General features: G+C 37.2%; 1 protein-coding gene across 1 annotated transcript in view; it reads left to right on the forward strand.

Annotated features, from left to right (window-relative positions):
- The window catches only part of LOC132295577 (tricalbin-3-like), a 49,588-nt gene extending 40,176 nt beyond the window's left edge, over nt 1-9,412 (forward strand). Inside the window, exons 4-9 of the mRNA XM_059793876.1 lie at nt 3,079-3,281; nt 3,470-3,579; nt 3,713-3,811; nt 6,008-6,461; nt 6,574-6,716; nt 9,173-9,412. Coding sequence (XP_059649859.1) covers nt 3,079-3,281; nt 3,470-3,579; nt 3,713-3,811; nt 6,008-6,461; nt 6,574-6,662 — 955 coding nt within the window. The 3' untranslated portion in view covers nt 6,663-6,716; nt 9,173-9,412. The remainder of the gene's footprint in view (nt 1-3,078; nt 3,282-3,469; nt 3,580-3,712; nt 3,812-6,007; nt 6,462-6,573; nt 6,717-9,172) is intronic.
- The last annotated feature ends 4,773 nt before the right edge of the window (nt 9,413-14,185 follow it).

A 14,185-nucleotide genomic window follows, 5' to 3' on the forward strand; every position in this document is an offset into this window, starting at 1 on the left:
CAAAGAGGGCAGCTAAAACATACATGGGATGAAATAATTAAAAATGTTTTTTAAAAACCAAATATTGTAAGTGGCATGGTTTATAACAGGAAAAAATAGAAAAGGAGAATCATTTGGTTGACCCCATTCATATGGGACAAAGGCAAAGATGATGATGATGTTGCTTTCTTTCATTTGAATCAAAATTCAATCAATTAAATCATTAAGTTAGAAGTATCTTATTGTAGCAAACAAGTAGCTAGTTTATGAAATCAAAGTGAGAATTAAAAGACATCGAGTTTTCTTTTGTCACATAAGATCTAATTGTAGAAAGAATCACACGTTGTAGATAATTATTTTTCTTTTTGAAGCTTTGGTTAAGATAAAGCAATGAATTATTCTCTTCACTAAATTAGGCAAAAATGATGAACTTGATTTTCCCTTTTTATGTATGTATTTGTACAACCACCACCACCAATCCTTTTTTCCAACTACTTGGGGTCGGCTATATGAATCATATGTTTTCATTCCGTTCTATCTAAAGGCGCAGCATCCGTCAAACCACATGCTATAATATCTTTCTTAACTAACTCTACATACGTTAACTTTGGTATTCCTCTTTCCTGGTATAACTCTCAATGTGACTATGTCACTCTTTCTAACTGGCGCACTTAAAGGTCTTCTTTGCACATGTCCAAACCATCTTAACTAATTTTCTCTCATTTTAACTCCCATTTGTGCTGCTCCAACCATCTCCCGAATGTGATCATTTTATCTCCAATTTATGTTAGGGTTAAGTGCACTAAACCCCCCTGAACTATCAAAAAGACACTTAACCCCTTAAACTATATCTTTTGTTGCAAATCGTTAATTTGGTGTCTAAAATTTAACGCTAAAGACACACGTGAGGGGAAAATTTTATAAAGACAGAAATAGCCCTAATGACTGTTATATATATATATATATATATATATATATATATATATATATATATATATATATTATATACACATGTTATATGTATACAAAATCCACGGGTAGGGATGGTACAACAGGAGAAAGGGGTGCCCATCCACCACCTGAAATTTCTCCGCCGACCAACACAGATAGATAGCCCACACAAAACACTCTATTTCTTCCTCTCCAACAGACCTAGCTCCGCACCACTCTTGCTATTGAGACAACCAATTATCGGCAACACCACCGGCAATCACTAGATCGGCGACGATGGCTACAACACCGGCTATCACCAGATCAATGACGACTGATAGGGTTAAATGATAGATCTGAATTTTTTTTCAATCAAAATCGCAATTGAATAGCACTTCGGGTCTGCAATCGCTGACTAGAACTCATCACTTTGACCTTCAATTCCTCAAATAGAGGGCTGAATTCCGAACCAAAGTATTGTACATAGGGCTGCAAATGAACAGAGCTGTTCATGAACAGCTCGGGCTCGGCTCATTAAAAGCTCAGTTCGGGCTCGTTCGTTTAGTAAAGCTCAATTTTTAGGCTCATTTAGTAAACGAGCCGAGCTTGAACAATGTTAAGCTCGGCTCGTGAGCATGCTCGTTTACATAAATATATATTTATAATATAAATTATTATATTTTAAAACTAGCCCATATATATAATTCCAGCCCAAATTCATAGAAGTATATTTTCATTAGCCCATTTAGTGTTGGGGCATTGAGAAGCCCATCTAATTAAGTAGCCCACTAACTAATCATAGATTCATCTCAGCCATTTGACTGAACTTATAATTCTTTAAGGGTTAGATAAAGAAACCCTAAAAGTAGCCGCAAGATGTTGCAACGGCTTCTCCAATCCAATTGGCGGCAATGGAAATCCAGTTAGTGCAACATCCTTCTACTCCTTAGGCGGCTGTATTCTACTCCTAAGGCGACATCAGTTTAGGTCTATTTCTTCCCCCTCTCTCTCTCTCGTTTAATATTATTCATAAATCTGATAAATCAAACATTGATTAACTTGAAGCTAGTGAAGGAGATTTTGAAGAATGGAGAAGATGAGTGTTTAACATGTGAATTGATAGTGACATTTTTCTGTTTCAAAATGGTTCTCCTCGATCCATTTGATAGATAAGTGCATACACACACACACACACACACATCTCAACATACAAGCCCGAGCCGAGCTTTGCTCAGGCTCGTCAAAAATTTACCGGGCTGAGCTTGAGCCTTGCTGGGCTAAGCTTGGCTGAGCCCGAGCAACACTCTGACTTAGGCGAGCCGAGCCCAAGTAGCCTAAAGCTCAGCTCGGCTCGGCTCATTTGCAGCCTTAATTGTACATCTTCTCCGAGGAGGTGGAGAAATTTCCCACTACCCAATCGCAGCCTTATGCCCGTCTGTCACTGTTCATCTTCTTCAACGCACAGCCCTAAACAATGTGCAAGACCCAATTGCTCTAAACACAATTACAGGAGCCGCAAGACCCAATTGCAAAACCCTTACACCAATCGCAGTCCAACACTCAAGAAAATATAGAGTTCTGTATCTTTCTATATTTCATCAGATCCTCATTTCACCAACCTGATTGGTCGGATTCTAACAAATGTTTGGGTAATTTGTAAGAAACTTTTTCTTTAATTTAATCAAAAAGATAATTAAAAAGGACAATATTAATTATCTTTTTTTTCCTAGTTGGTACTCACACACACTTGTCTTTTCTGAGACTTAAACTCCTGACCTCACTTTGGGAAGTAAGAGGCTGATAACGCTAGGCCATTGGCCCATTGGTCAATATTAATTATCATATATATATTTCATGTAGAAGATGGTTGGCTGTTTCATTGATGTGTTATGGTCTGGCTGTTTATAGACACTCATTACTACCTTAAAATCTCTACAGTTTTATGAATTTTTGGATGATTTTTTGGCGAGTTTGGGTTTTTTAATTTTTCAGAGTTGACTATGATTTCTCCTGGTTATTCCATCCCTGCTCATTTTTGTTTTCTTTTCCTTTTGTAAGTGATGCATACTTTCTGTTGTTCTGTTGTATGGTGCTTTTTCCTATCAGTATCTCTTGTAGTCTCCAATGCTGATCTTCTAAAACCAAATATTGACTTGGGTTCTCTTCTAGGTTTTTAACTAAACTTCTCACTGAAGATTTGCCTCGGCTATTTGTACGTCCAAAGAAGATTGTTCTAGATTTTCAGAAGGGGAAAGCAGTTGGTCCTGTTCCAAATGTTTTCAAGTCAGGGGAAATGCAAGGAAATACAGATTTTGCTGGAGAATTATCTGTTACTCTTGTAGATGCTCAGAAGCTTTCTTATGTTTTCTATGGTAACAACTTTTTTCTTTTCTTGTATAACTGTGAAAGTTATCTCATTCCATAGTCCACCTTTAATATAGACTTTAAGTTATGTGTTTTCTGCAAAAAAAAATGACTTTTGCTTATCTTTGAATGCAATTTTCCATTTGTAATATATCCCTTCCTTATTCCATACTCACTGGTCCCCTGCATTATCCAGGCAAAACTGATCCCTATGTTATTCTCAGCCTGGGAGATCAGATTATACGTAGTAAGAAGAACAGTCAAACCACTGTCATTGGACCTCCTGGTGAGCCAATTTGGAATCAGGTAAAGTTTCTAAGCATTTACTTTTTGCCGCAGTGCTTCATATACTTGCGGAAATCTGTTTAACTAGCAGGATGTAATTTTCACCTGAAGTTCCAGCTCCCGTCAATGATAAGGTATTCTTGCTTTCTTGCAGGATTTTCATATGCTAGTTGCAAACCCTAGAAAACAGAAGCTGTACATTCAAGTGAAGGATTCCCTTGGGTTCACAAATTTGACTATTGGTTCTGGAGAGGTAAAGCACTTTAGAATTTTGGGAAATAATTTTAACTTGGACCAGAAAAGGTGCTGGCATGCGATATGTCTAGGAATAAGTGGAGCATGGATTTTTTGGAATGGCACAAGGTCTTATAAAGCAGAGTTGGTTTTTGATAAAAAAAAAAATAAAAATAAAAAAGAAAAAAAAAAGAAAAGGAATTTATAGAAAAACGTAGTCAGCAAGGTACAAGACAAAGGAGGCAGACAATTGAAGCATAGAAACAAATATGGGAAACAGACATGATACCATACATATATGACAATGTGAAAAATTCGTAAAAAGTAGGATATGGATTAGGAAAGAACACAACAAATTAATGTGTACATATCATAGTAATGTGGATATGCATAAAAATTAATATATATGTATATGTATAAATGAAAATTATTGTTTTTCAGGTTATATAGATTGTTATTTACATTTTCTTTCAAGCTAAGAGTTATATTGCATGGACATAAATTTTGGACTAAGTTATACATTATCATTATATCACAATACTTCTTTTTTGAAAAAAATTTGAAACTTTATGTATACTATGATATTATAGTTAGAAAGTTTACATTTTAATATTTAAGACTTGTTAAACATGTTTCTTGAAGCATCTAAGAAGTATCCTATATGCGGTTAAAGAATTGAATTCATGTTCAAAATAATAATAAAAAAAATTATTTTAAAATTATGGATATGTTTAGGAAATATAGGATACCTATCTGCAAGTATGTGTAGAGTGTCCATCTGAGCTTCATTGGAGGCAAACCTCTGCCAAAAACGAAAAGAGAGGGACAAGGAGGGAAAACCTATTATAGAAAAGAAGGTAATACATCACGCCATCCAAATGAAAGTGTCAGTCTGCAAAATCTCAATTGATTTTCATTATTAACTAAATGAGAAAATTACATCCTTTTTTGTAGGCAATATTGTATTAAAAATTTCTACTGATCAAAAGTCATGAAAAGTAATACACAGTCAGTCAGTAAAGGAGTGTGAAAAATACTTTACATACTGTCTCCAAATTCCTAATGTTTAGAAATGAAAAATACTTAACACACTGTCTCCAAATTCCTAATGAAGTCACTTTACCAAATTTTGAAAGTTTTCCTAATTTAAAATATAGATTTGTATTAAGTACAATCAATAACAAATCATCAGCTACCGTAGATGGTATGCCTTTGGACAGATCAATTTTTTCTGACGGATGCAGCTAGATGCTCAACTTCAACAGTATGTTTGCTTTATCAGACTTTTTGTTGCAGTGAAGTAAAAAGGACAGGCTGATGCAACAAAGAGTAAAGGAATGGAGTTGTTGTCAGGTGTAGCAGCATCTTCTATAGCATAAGGAAACAAAATATTATTTTGTATTATTTAGCGGAGGTTTTAATGTATTATTGCCAGTTCTTTGTTGATATGGAAGGAACTTTAGCCCTTTTGCTCAAACAGTTTATTTGCCTTTGTTATGACAAACACTGCTTACCAAGAACACAATCAAGAATCATGACAGAAAAGTAAACATGCCACACACAAAGAACACAAAGATTTACGTGGCTTGGCGTAACCCCATGTCCTCCGACAAAAAAATTCACTATGTGAAAAACAGGAGATTACAAGTTGTAGTCCCCAAACCCTAGTCCTCTTTCTCACTGTCTTTCTTGCAGCTTTCATTGTTCTCTCATAACACACCCCAAACCCTAAACACCCTTATATACTGGGTTGCAAGAGAGTCCTAAACAGGGTCCAAGACCTGGAAGAGAAAACGGGTCAATAAAATTTTCCCAGGGGCACTGGCCCTGGACCCCGTGGCTTTGGTGGGCTTAGGCCCACACAAAGCCCAATTTTCAGGTCGAAACCAGGTTGCAAAAACCGTTAAAAGGAAAGGAGGGGGAGACGAGCCAAATGTATGGCCGTGTTAATGGCTTCCTTCTAAGGTCTCTGAACCATAAATCCTATAAAAGGAAAGGATAGTATTCCTTGTTGTGTTGTTATGTTTTTTTCCCCCTAGTTGTGTTGTTATTAAATCATTATATATAAATTATAGCTACAGTAATGCCTGTGAAATTTGACTCTCTGCAATGTTAACTCACAATTCAAAATTTAATTATAATGTTGTCATGGTGATATTCTTTTCATTCCCTGCATGTAAATATATATATATATAAACAAAATACTGTTTACCAGGTTGATCTGGGGTCTCTGCAAGATACTGTACCAACAGATAGGATCGTGGTCTTGCGAGGCGGTTGGGGACTGCTTAGAAAGAAACCTTCTGGGGAAATACTACTTCGACTGACATATAAAGCATATGTTGAGGATGAAGAAGATGAAAGGACCGAGCCAAAATCTATGGATACAGAAGCTTCAGAAGATGAGTTGTCTGATACAGATGAATCAGATGCTACTTATGAGCAGCGTGAAAGGGATTCCTCAAATGGAACAGAAAATGAATCCTTTATGGATGTTCTAGCAGCATTAATTGTCAGTGAGGAATTTCAAGGGATTGTGGCCTCTGAAACAGGAAATCCCAGATCTGCTGATGATGTCAAAACCACAGCAACAACAACATTAAGACCACGCGGTCTTAGTGCTGAAACCATTCAGTCATACCCTGACAGTGGTTCTGAAGGTTCTGGAGGTAGTGCACTTTTAAATTGTCTCTAATTTGATGCTATAATTTCTGAACTTCATTATAGTATAGTTCTTTTTCTTCTTGTTTGGATGCATCATAAACAAATTATCATTTGCAGGATCAGCTTTGTTTTGGCTTGCAGTGCTTACTAGTATCTTGGTGCTCATTGCTATTAATATGGGTGGTTCAAGCTTTTTCAATCCTTAATATAATGTGACAGAGCTTCTAGAGAACTGGTATTCAGTGCTTCTGTTTGATCAAGTAATTCTCTCGACTGCTTCTTGTTTGTGGCTTTAAAAAAAAATAAAAAAATCCTTATGCAGTTCCTTTATATGAATTAATCTTTTTTTTTGTTTTTTTTTTTCTCCTATTGAAGTTGTTGCTTTTCTCATTTCAAACTGTAACTTTGTCATAAGTTGTCTGTGGTGAAATGTATGTTTCTTGTCCTATAAAATTATTTCTTCTCTCATTCATCTTACTTGTAATGCACGAGTGTATCTCTGTTGTATGATCCATATGATTAAATTCTCACAATTTTTTGCTGATATCCTTTTGCTCTATCATGTCCATCCAGAAAGTTAGAAAACGAGAGTTACTCCTAGTTAGAACGTTCTATGGTGCAGTTTTTTTTTGTAATTATCAGTTATTTAGTAATATAAATATATGTCGGCATAAGGTGGTGAGTAATGTAATCTTCTAATCCTTTTTTACCCTCTCTCCTCTGTTCTCCTCTTCTTTTTCTTTCTTTTGACCCTACCGTCAGTTAGTAATTAGTATCACATTCCTACTTGGAATCAGAGGACCTGATCAAAATCTTGAAGCCATCACAATTTTTTGGATCACATTGAAAACATTGGAGGTGTGCTGACTTCAACATCCATGAGATGACCCCATGCTCACAATAACATCTGTATGGACTAGTCACGATGATGTTGAGATTTGTTTCTTTGGGAGTGCCTGGGTTGGAATTTTTGGTTCAACTCAGTCCCCAAAGCCTCTGCCTCTGGCATAAAACACAACCTTTTCAAAAACTTAAAAGGTTTTGGACCTTGGAGCAGTTAGAAGCCCATTTGATCACTGTTGGAGAATATCATTATAGGAACCCTTCAATTACTCCTTGACAGAATATTGATATGAGAAGATCATAGGAGTAATTGAAGGGTTCCTATAATAGTATTCTCTAACAATCACCAAACCATAATGATATGAGAATGATGCAGCCGACAGAGAGATTTTGGAATCTATAAAATCATTAACCCAATCAGAATTGACAAAGGCTCTATCAAGCCTAGCCATAATCCTTCTAGCAATAACCTGTTTATTTGACCAAGACCACGATCCATTGTTCACTGGTAAATCATCAAGGCCCACAACATCCAACATTCCATTAAACTCATCTAATAACGGTTGAGGAATTCTCAAACTTCCCACTTTTTCATTATGTAACCTAACCATATTCCGGTCCCCAAGAGCAAGCCAAGGACCACTTATAGCAGAACCACGATCCTTCAAACTTTGCCACAAAAACCTTCTTTAGCTACCGTATTTGCAGCATACACAGCAGAGATAAAACAGCGTTGATCAGTTCCTAGAACCTTACACTTAACTAAGACATGTTGAGCATCAGAATGAATAACATCAACATCAAGCACAGCAGAATTCCACCCTATCGAAATCTTCCCACCAGAATGGGACTCATAATTAGCTTTCCAGCTCCAAATAGGATTTATTTTCTTGCAATCTTTAGGAATTTAGCTTCTCTAAATCTAGATTCTACAAGCACAGCAAGATAACATTTCTCCGCAGAAAGCTAGTGCCTGACTCTGGGATTAATTTTCTTGCAATCATGTTTACTCATTTGGCATTGTTCCTTCTAAATTTTTTTGAATGCCTTGCTTATTAATTTTTTTTTTTAATGCCATTCAGTTCCTACCTTTTCTAACTTTTTCTATGCCTTAAGTATACTATCCAAACCAACCACTTTATCATTTTTCAATTTTTAAAATGTGTCCTCTACATCCTAATTATTGATTTATTTAGCATTCCTATATTAAATTCATTACGTACCACTTCATCTCTTGAAAATTCCTCATTTAATAGGCGTCGAAAGTAATATCTCCATCTATCTAATATGTCGTTCTCTTTAAGTAATATTCTATGATCTGAGTTCTTGATACATCTAATTTGATCCTTGTCTCTACTTGACTTATCTCTACTTTTTGCCAATCTAAAAATCGCTATTTCACCCTCTTTTGTGCCTAGTTTTTCATTTAAGTCCTTTAATGCATTTTGTTTAGGAATACTTACTATTTTCTTGGCTTCATATCTGAATTTCTTATATTTCTCTAAATCCTTTTTATTGTTTACTTTTTTGCCATTCTTTAAAAATCTTCCTTCAGGAGATGAATAAGCTATCAGTTTCATGTCAAAAGAAGTTTCTGTGGCCAAGCCTAAGTAGGTTGTCTTTTGAAGATTAAAAACCATGTCGCAAATCTCAGATGATGTGTTGCTTGACTTGCTTTGAAACAATTCTTGGTCCATACCCTTCTGTATATAGTTCCCTTCCAACATTATTTGAATACCAATTCATTTTCACTAAAAAGATATGCTGGAAACAATGTATAGAAAATTTAATTTCTTTAGCTTGCTCATCATATGCTCTAGCATTTATACTCATTTAAATTAGACTGCTTACCAGATAAACTTGTTTCTTGCAGGCTGGCTGGCACCATACTTAATTATTGAGGCGTACACATCCTGTGGATCCAATTTTTCCTTGTATCCACTAATCTTCAATTATTTGAATTTGTGGTTATAAACAGAGGAATGTTCTTTTGGCGGCAGAAAGTTTTGGCCTTTTTCTCCTCGAGCAGTAATGGTATGAAATATTGCTGATATGTTTTCATTGTTAATATTCTATATCGTTATACCAGTCATTCTTAAATTTTCTTTCTTCATTTTTTTTCTTTCTTTCTTTTCATTAGGCAGGCAAGTTTTTTTTGGAAAAGTGTGTAGGTTCTCTCATTTACAAGTTATATATATATTCCAATGAAATGAGTTTATACTAGGTTTAGAAAATTGCGTGGTTGAAAAAGTGACAATATAAATGTAATAATTTTTTTACCTTGTCTGTAGAAGAAAAAGATGTAGAAACTGATGTTTGGAAAGATGAGGAGATTAATAGTGTGTCCACAATGATAGGGACTCACAAGCATGCATGTTTTTGTGTGCTCTACACCAGGCTAACGTTTTCCAGATTTTAGCGTCTCTCGCACACCAGCCTCGAAAGATTTGAGGATTCTTGATCCTTTTCCTCTTTGGCTACATACATTATATGCGCATATCTTTGTAAACCTATTGTACCAAAATGTTACGCCATAACCGTTTATTAAATAATGTAGAATAAGAAAATGTTGGACAGTGAATGATGGGAGGGAAGGAGATGCATGGGAACACATTTTACTAAATTCAATTTGTTTTTACTTCAATCCGAAAATACGTTTCCAAATTCCATTCGGCAATCCCCGTCACTGGATGAGAGCAGCCATCCAAGTTCCCCCGTGTTGCATTCAGGGAGTTCTATAACTTTACTTTCAAGTAAACATTCCAAGATGCCAGGAACATCGGAATCGGGGAAGGGGTATTCTTTCTTCTCTAACTCCTTTAGCGTAGGACGCTGTCTCTCCCTCTCTTGAAACTGGCGAGGCTTTTTATCATCCTTCTTGTCATCTCTAACAGATATCTTGATTGGGGTGGTTGAGATAGCCATTGAATCTTTAGCCGCATTTTTTGATGACTTGTCGCCCTTCTTCCAGTCCTTCTTATCTTTGCGTGGTTCTATAGTCAAGGGACTTTTGCCGTCATGGGATTTCATACTGATCTCCATGTCATGGGCACGCGTAGCCAATTCCTCAAATGTGCGAGGTTTTATGTCTTGCAGAATGTAGAGCAGGCCCCAATGCATTCCCTGCATACACATCTCCACAGCAGATACTTCTGACAAACGGTCCTTGCAGTCAAGACTGAGGGCTCTCCACCGATTAATGTAGTCGATTACAGGCTCATCCTTCCATTGCTTCGTGTTAGTCAACTCTATCATACTAACAGTACGACGAGTGCTATAGAACCTATTCAAGAATTCTCGTTCCATCTGATCCCAACTATCAATTGATTCTGACTTTAGGTCAGTGTACCACTCGAACGCGTTTCCTTTAAGGGACCGGACAAACTGTTTGACTAGTAAGTCCCCCTCTGTTCCGGCATTGTTACAAGTTTCGACAAAATGGGCAATGTGTTGCTTGGGGTTACCTTTTCCGTCAAATTGCTGAATCTTCGGAGGTTGGTATCCTACATGCATTCTCATACTGTCGATTCTCCTTGTATAGGGCGTTGAGTACATGAGAGTGCTCTGTGAGACACCACCATATTGAGCTCGAATTGTATTCGTTATCATATCTTGCAATTGTTCGACAGATAATGAAGAGACTAAAGAAGAGGTATGATTGGTTTGACCAGTCGCCTGTTCTATCCTCGGCGTCTGGTTTTGACTGGTCGCTTGTTCTGTCACCGGCGTCTGTTTGGGATTCTCCCTGTGAGTACCTTGTGCTGTAGAATTAGGATTCTCCGTTAGTATTGCTGTGGAAGATGTAGGTTTCCCAGACGGTAGTGGTGTGAAAGTTGCACGATTCCCGGATGGCATTGGTGTTTCACCGAAGGTCTGAACTTCCAATTTATTCATTAGTGTAGCGATTTGCAAGTCCTTTTCTTCAATAGTCTTTGTGAGGTTCTCAATGGAATGAGCCATAGTTGCTAGTTGTTCCTCCACCGTAGCAGCTCCAGTCATCATAGCAGCAACCACATCTAAGTATGATAGGCCTTGAGAATCCACGTTCCTTGAAGTGATTGATTGCTCCGAAGTCTGACGTGGTGACTCTGGGGGTGAACCGACATTAGAGTGAGCATCATAGATAGAACGAAGTGAATCTGGTGGTGGAGCCTCCACTGGAATAATGTCAAGGTTTTTGACATGTTGAGTTTTCACGTTCGCCGGTGTTGGAGGATTAGTTTTCACCACATCTTGCTGAAGTTTGAATGACGCCATCGCCTGGGACTTGCTACGTGTCACAGGGCCCGTCAAGGTACTTCCATCGCTTAATTTGGTCTTCGTGCCACTTTTCATGGTGGCTTTAGCGTCGACCTTTGCAATAGCGATGTTCTTTTGGGCTTTCTTGTCTGTCTGAATCTTAATGGGAGCCATAGAATCTGATAGAGAAGAAACTTGATGGTAGGAGAAAGAGATGAGAGGCAAAGGAGGTCCCACCGGGCGTGCCACAAATTTGTACACACAAATTTTGTAAGTCTGCAATAGAAACAATGTGGAGTACAGTCCTTTGTAATATCTTTTACAAAAAAAGAATGGTCATATGATTCGATCTCCTTGTTTTTGGTTGGTTGGATCCAAGGGTTGCATGAGCTTGTTCTTGAATCACTGTGGAATTTGTTGAAGAACGGCACGTCGTTGGATGTGCTTGATGTTCTTCACTTTTGGGTTTCGATTCTGAATTTGTGTCTGAATTCTGAGTCTCTGGATTTCTGAGTTTCTGAATTCTGAATTTGTGTTTGAATTTGTAGACTTCTGAATTCTGAATCCTCTCCCTTTCTTCCTCTAGGCCTCTATTTATAGGCTTCTTGGATTAATAGGATGATGACACGTGTCATCTCCTGATAAGGATAAAACTATAACTGGGTCGGGCCGGTTATATTGTGATAATTATCCTTAAAGATAATTATTCAAAATATATTTTATTAGGAATAATTATCGTTTTATTTAATTATCTGGGCTGGGAAAATTAAATAATTTAAGTGGACCAAGCCTGGTAAATTAAATAATTTATTTAAACATTAGGCCTATATTTAATGGGTTCATTCGTTAAAACTAAAGCCCACCAAATTTTAGTGTCTACACCCCGGAAAATGCAATACCGGAGGACCCAAAATTCCTCCTATCGCTTTCTACGCTCTAGCTGCTTTGCTTTCCCTCTCATTTCACAAGGCCATTCCGCTGAGATATGATGTAATACCGACCCCAGCCGATTCACACCCAAAAGGAGGATTGGTCTTTCTGCATACGCACTCGGCTTGATTTTTTGGTTTGATCATTTTGCCAACTTTCATGATTCATTTTGGGACTCTGTGAAGGGCTTCTCCGCTAGTTTTGACCCCCAGAGGTCCATTCTTTCTAGAGCCTGAGGTTGATTCTGATGTGGTCGCCATCCCTCGCAAACCTAACTCCCCGGCTTCTCATTGAGAGGGGCGATACTCGTACTCATTCATAGGGTATGACAGTAACACCAGTTCGTCATCAAAGTGGAACCTTTGGTCCCAACACATACTCACAAAGCCCCCTGTTAGTTGTCGGAAGTAGACTTATCCTGCAGCTCTCTTGGGATGTTTGCGTTGCTCGTATGTCCTGCGAGTGACTTTACCTCTTCAGGTTCCTGCAAGTTTTCACATTTTCCTCCATTTCCGCTTATGACACATATATATGCAAGAGAGAGATCGATGTCCGATTCTCTTTCTTATTGTACTCATTTTTTTGACTAAATTTTTACTACCTATGTCTCGTAAAAGATGTCCTGTTAAACACGGAGTATTATCATGTGTTACTCCATTAATCAATATATATATATATATATATATATATATATATATATACATATAAACTCCACCCCTCGCCTATAGTTCCATATTTGCTGCTATATGCAGAATAGACAATCCAGAACTTGAGTTAAAAGAACAATTCGCGGCAATTGAGTTTCAAGAAATACGTGGCACTGAGACAATAAATCTAAAAACGACCATAATCTAAAAACTGGGAATTAAGGTGAAAGTAAGAAATCAGAAAAGCAATGAAAACATAAATAGTTATCTGACCCATTTATGATTTGGGGATTTCTATGACATGATCTAAAAATCCATAGACCTGTTACTCGATTACCAAACACTCATTCTCGTCTAGTGGGGTCCGATTCGTAAACTTTGTTTGGATCTTTTACCACTCAATTTGGGAATTATACCCCTTCGCCATATCTGAAGGAGATCACAAACAACCATGAATAAGTAGGGTTGCAACTTGGCCGCTCGAAATCAGTCCGAAAATTTTGGGTCTTGGACTTTTAAATTTACAAATAGGAATCAAATTGGATTGAATTTTCTCAAAATTCAACTATGTTCGGGTTCGACCCGACCCAAACCCCCAATTTTTTAAAATATATATATATATCTGCACTTTCCAGATCATGGAAACCAGAAATTAAAAAAAAAAAAGGATAAATTACACTGACTTCTTTTGAAGTTTGGTTAATTTACATTGACCTCCCTTCTTGTTTGTCAAATAACAATGACCTCCCAAGTCAGAATTGTTGGAAGAACAGTGTTAACGGTTCTAATGAAATTACTTTTATACCTTTTTATATTTATATTGTATTTTATTAAAAACACAATGTAATTTGAAAAGACAAAAATGCCCAAAAACCCCATCCGTCGTTCTCGTTGGGTGCTCCATCCGTTGCTGTCATACCCATGCCATCATCTTCACCATCGCCGGCCCCATCAACCAGCGGCCATCGCCGAACACAAAGCTCACTGTATTCTATGGGAATCACGAACAGAGATAATAATGAATCAATGAATTTTCAGAGATTCGGAGGTGAATTGAACGATATTGATGA

The sequence above is a fragment of the Cornus florida genome, unplaced genomic scaffold, assembly GCF_030987335.1.
Source record: "Cornus florida cultivar Cherokee Brave unplaced genomic scaffold, ASM3098733v1 CherokeeBrave_3.0.0_Hap2_Chr02, whole genome shotgun sequence".
NCBI lineage: Eukaryota > Viridiplantae > Streptophyta > Magnoliopsida > Cornales > Cornaceae > Cornus > Cornus florida.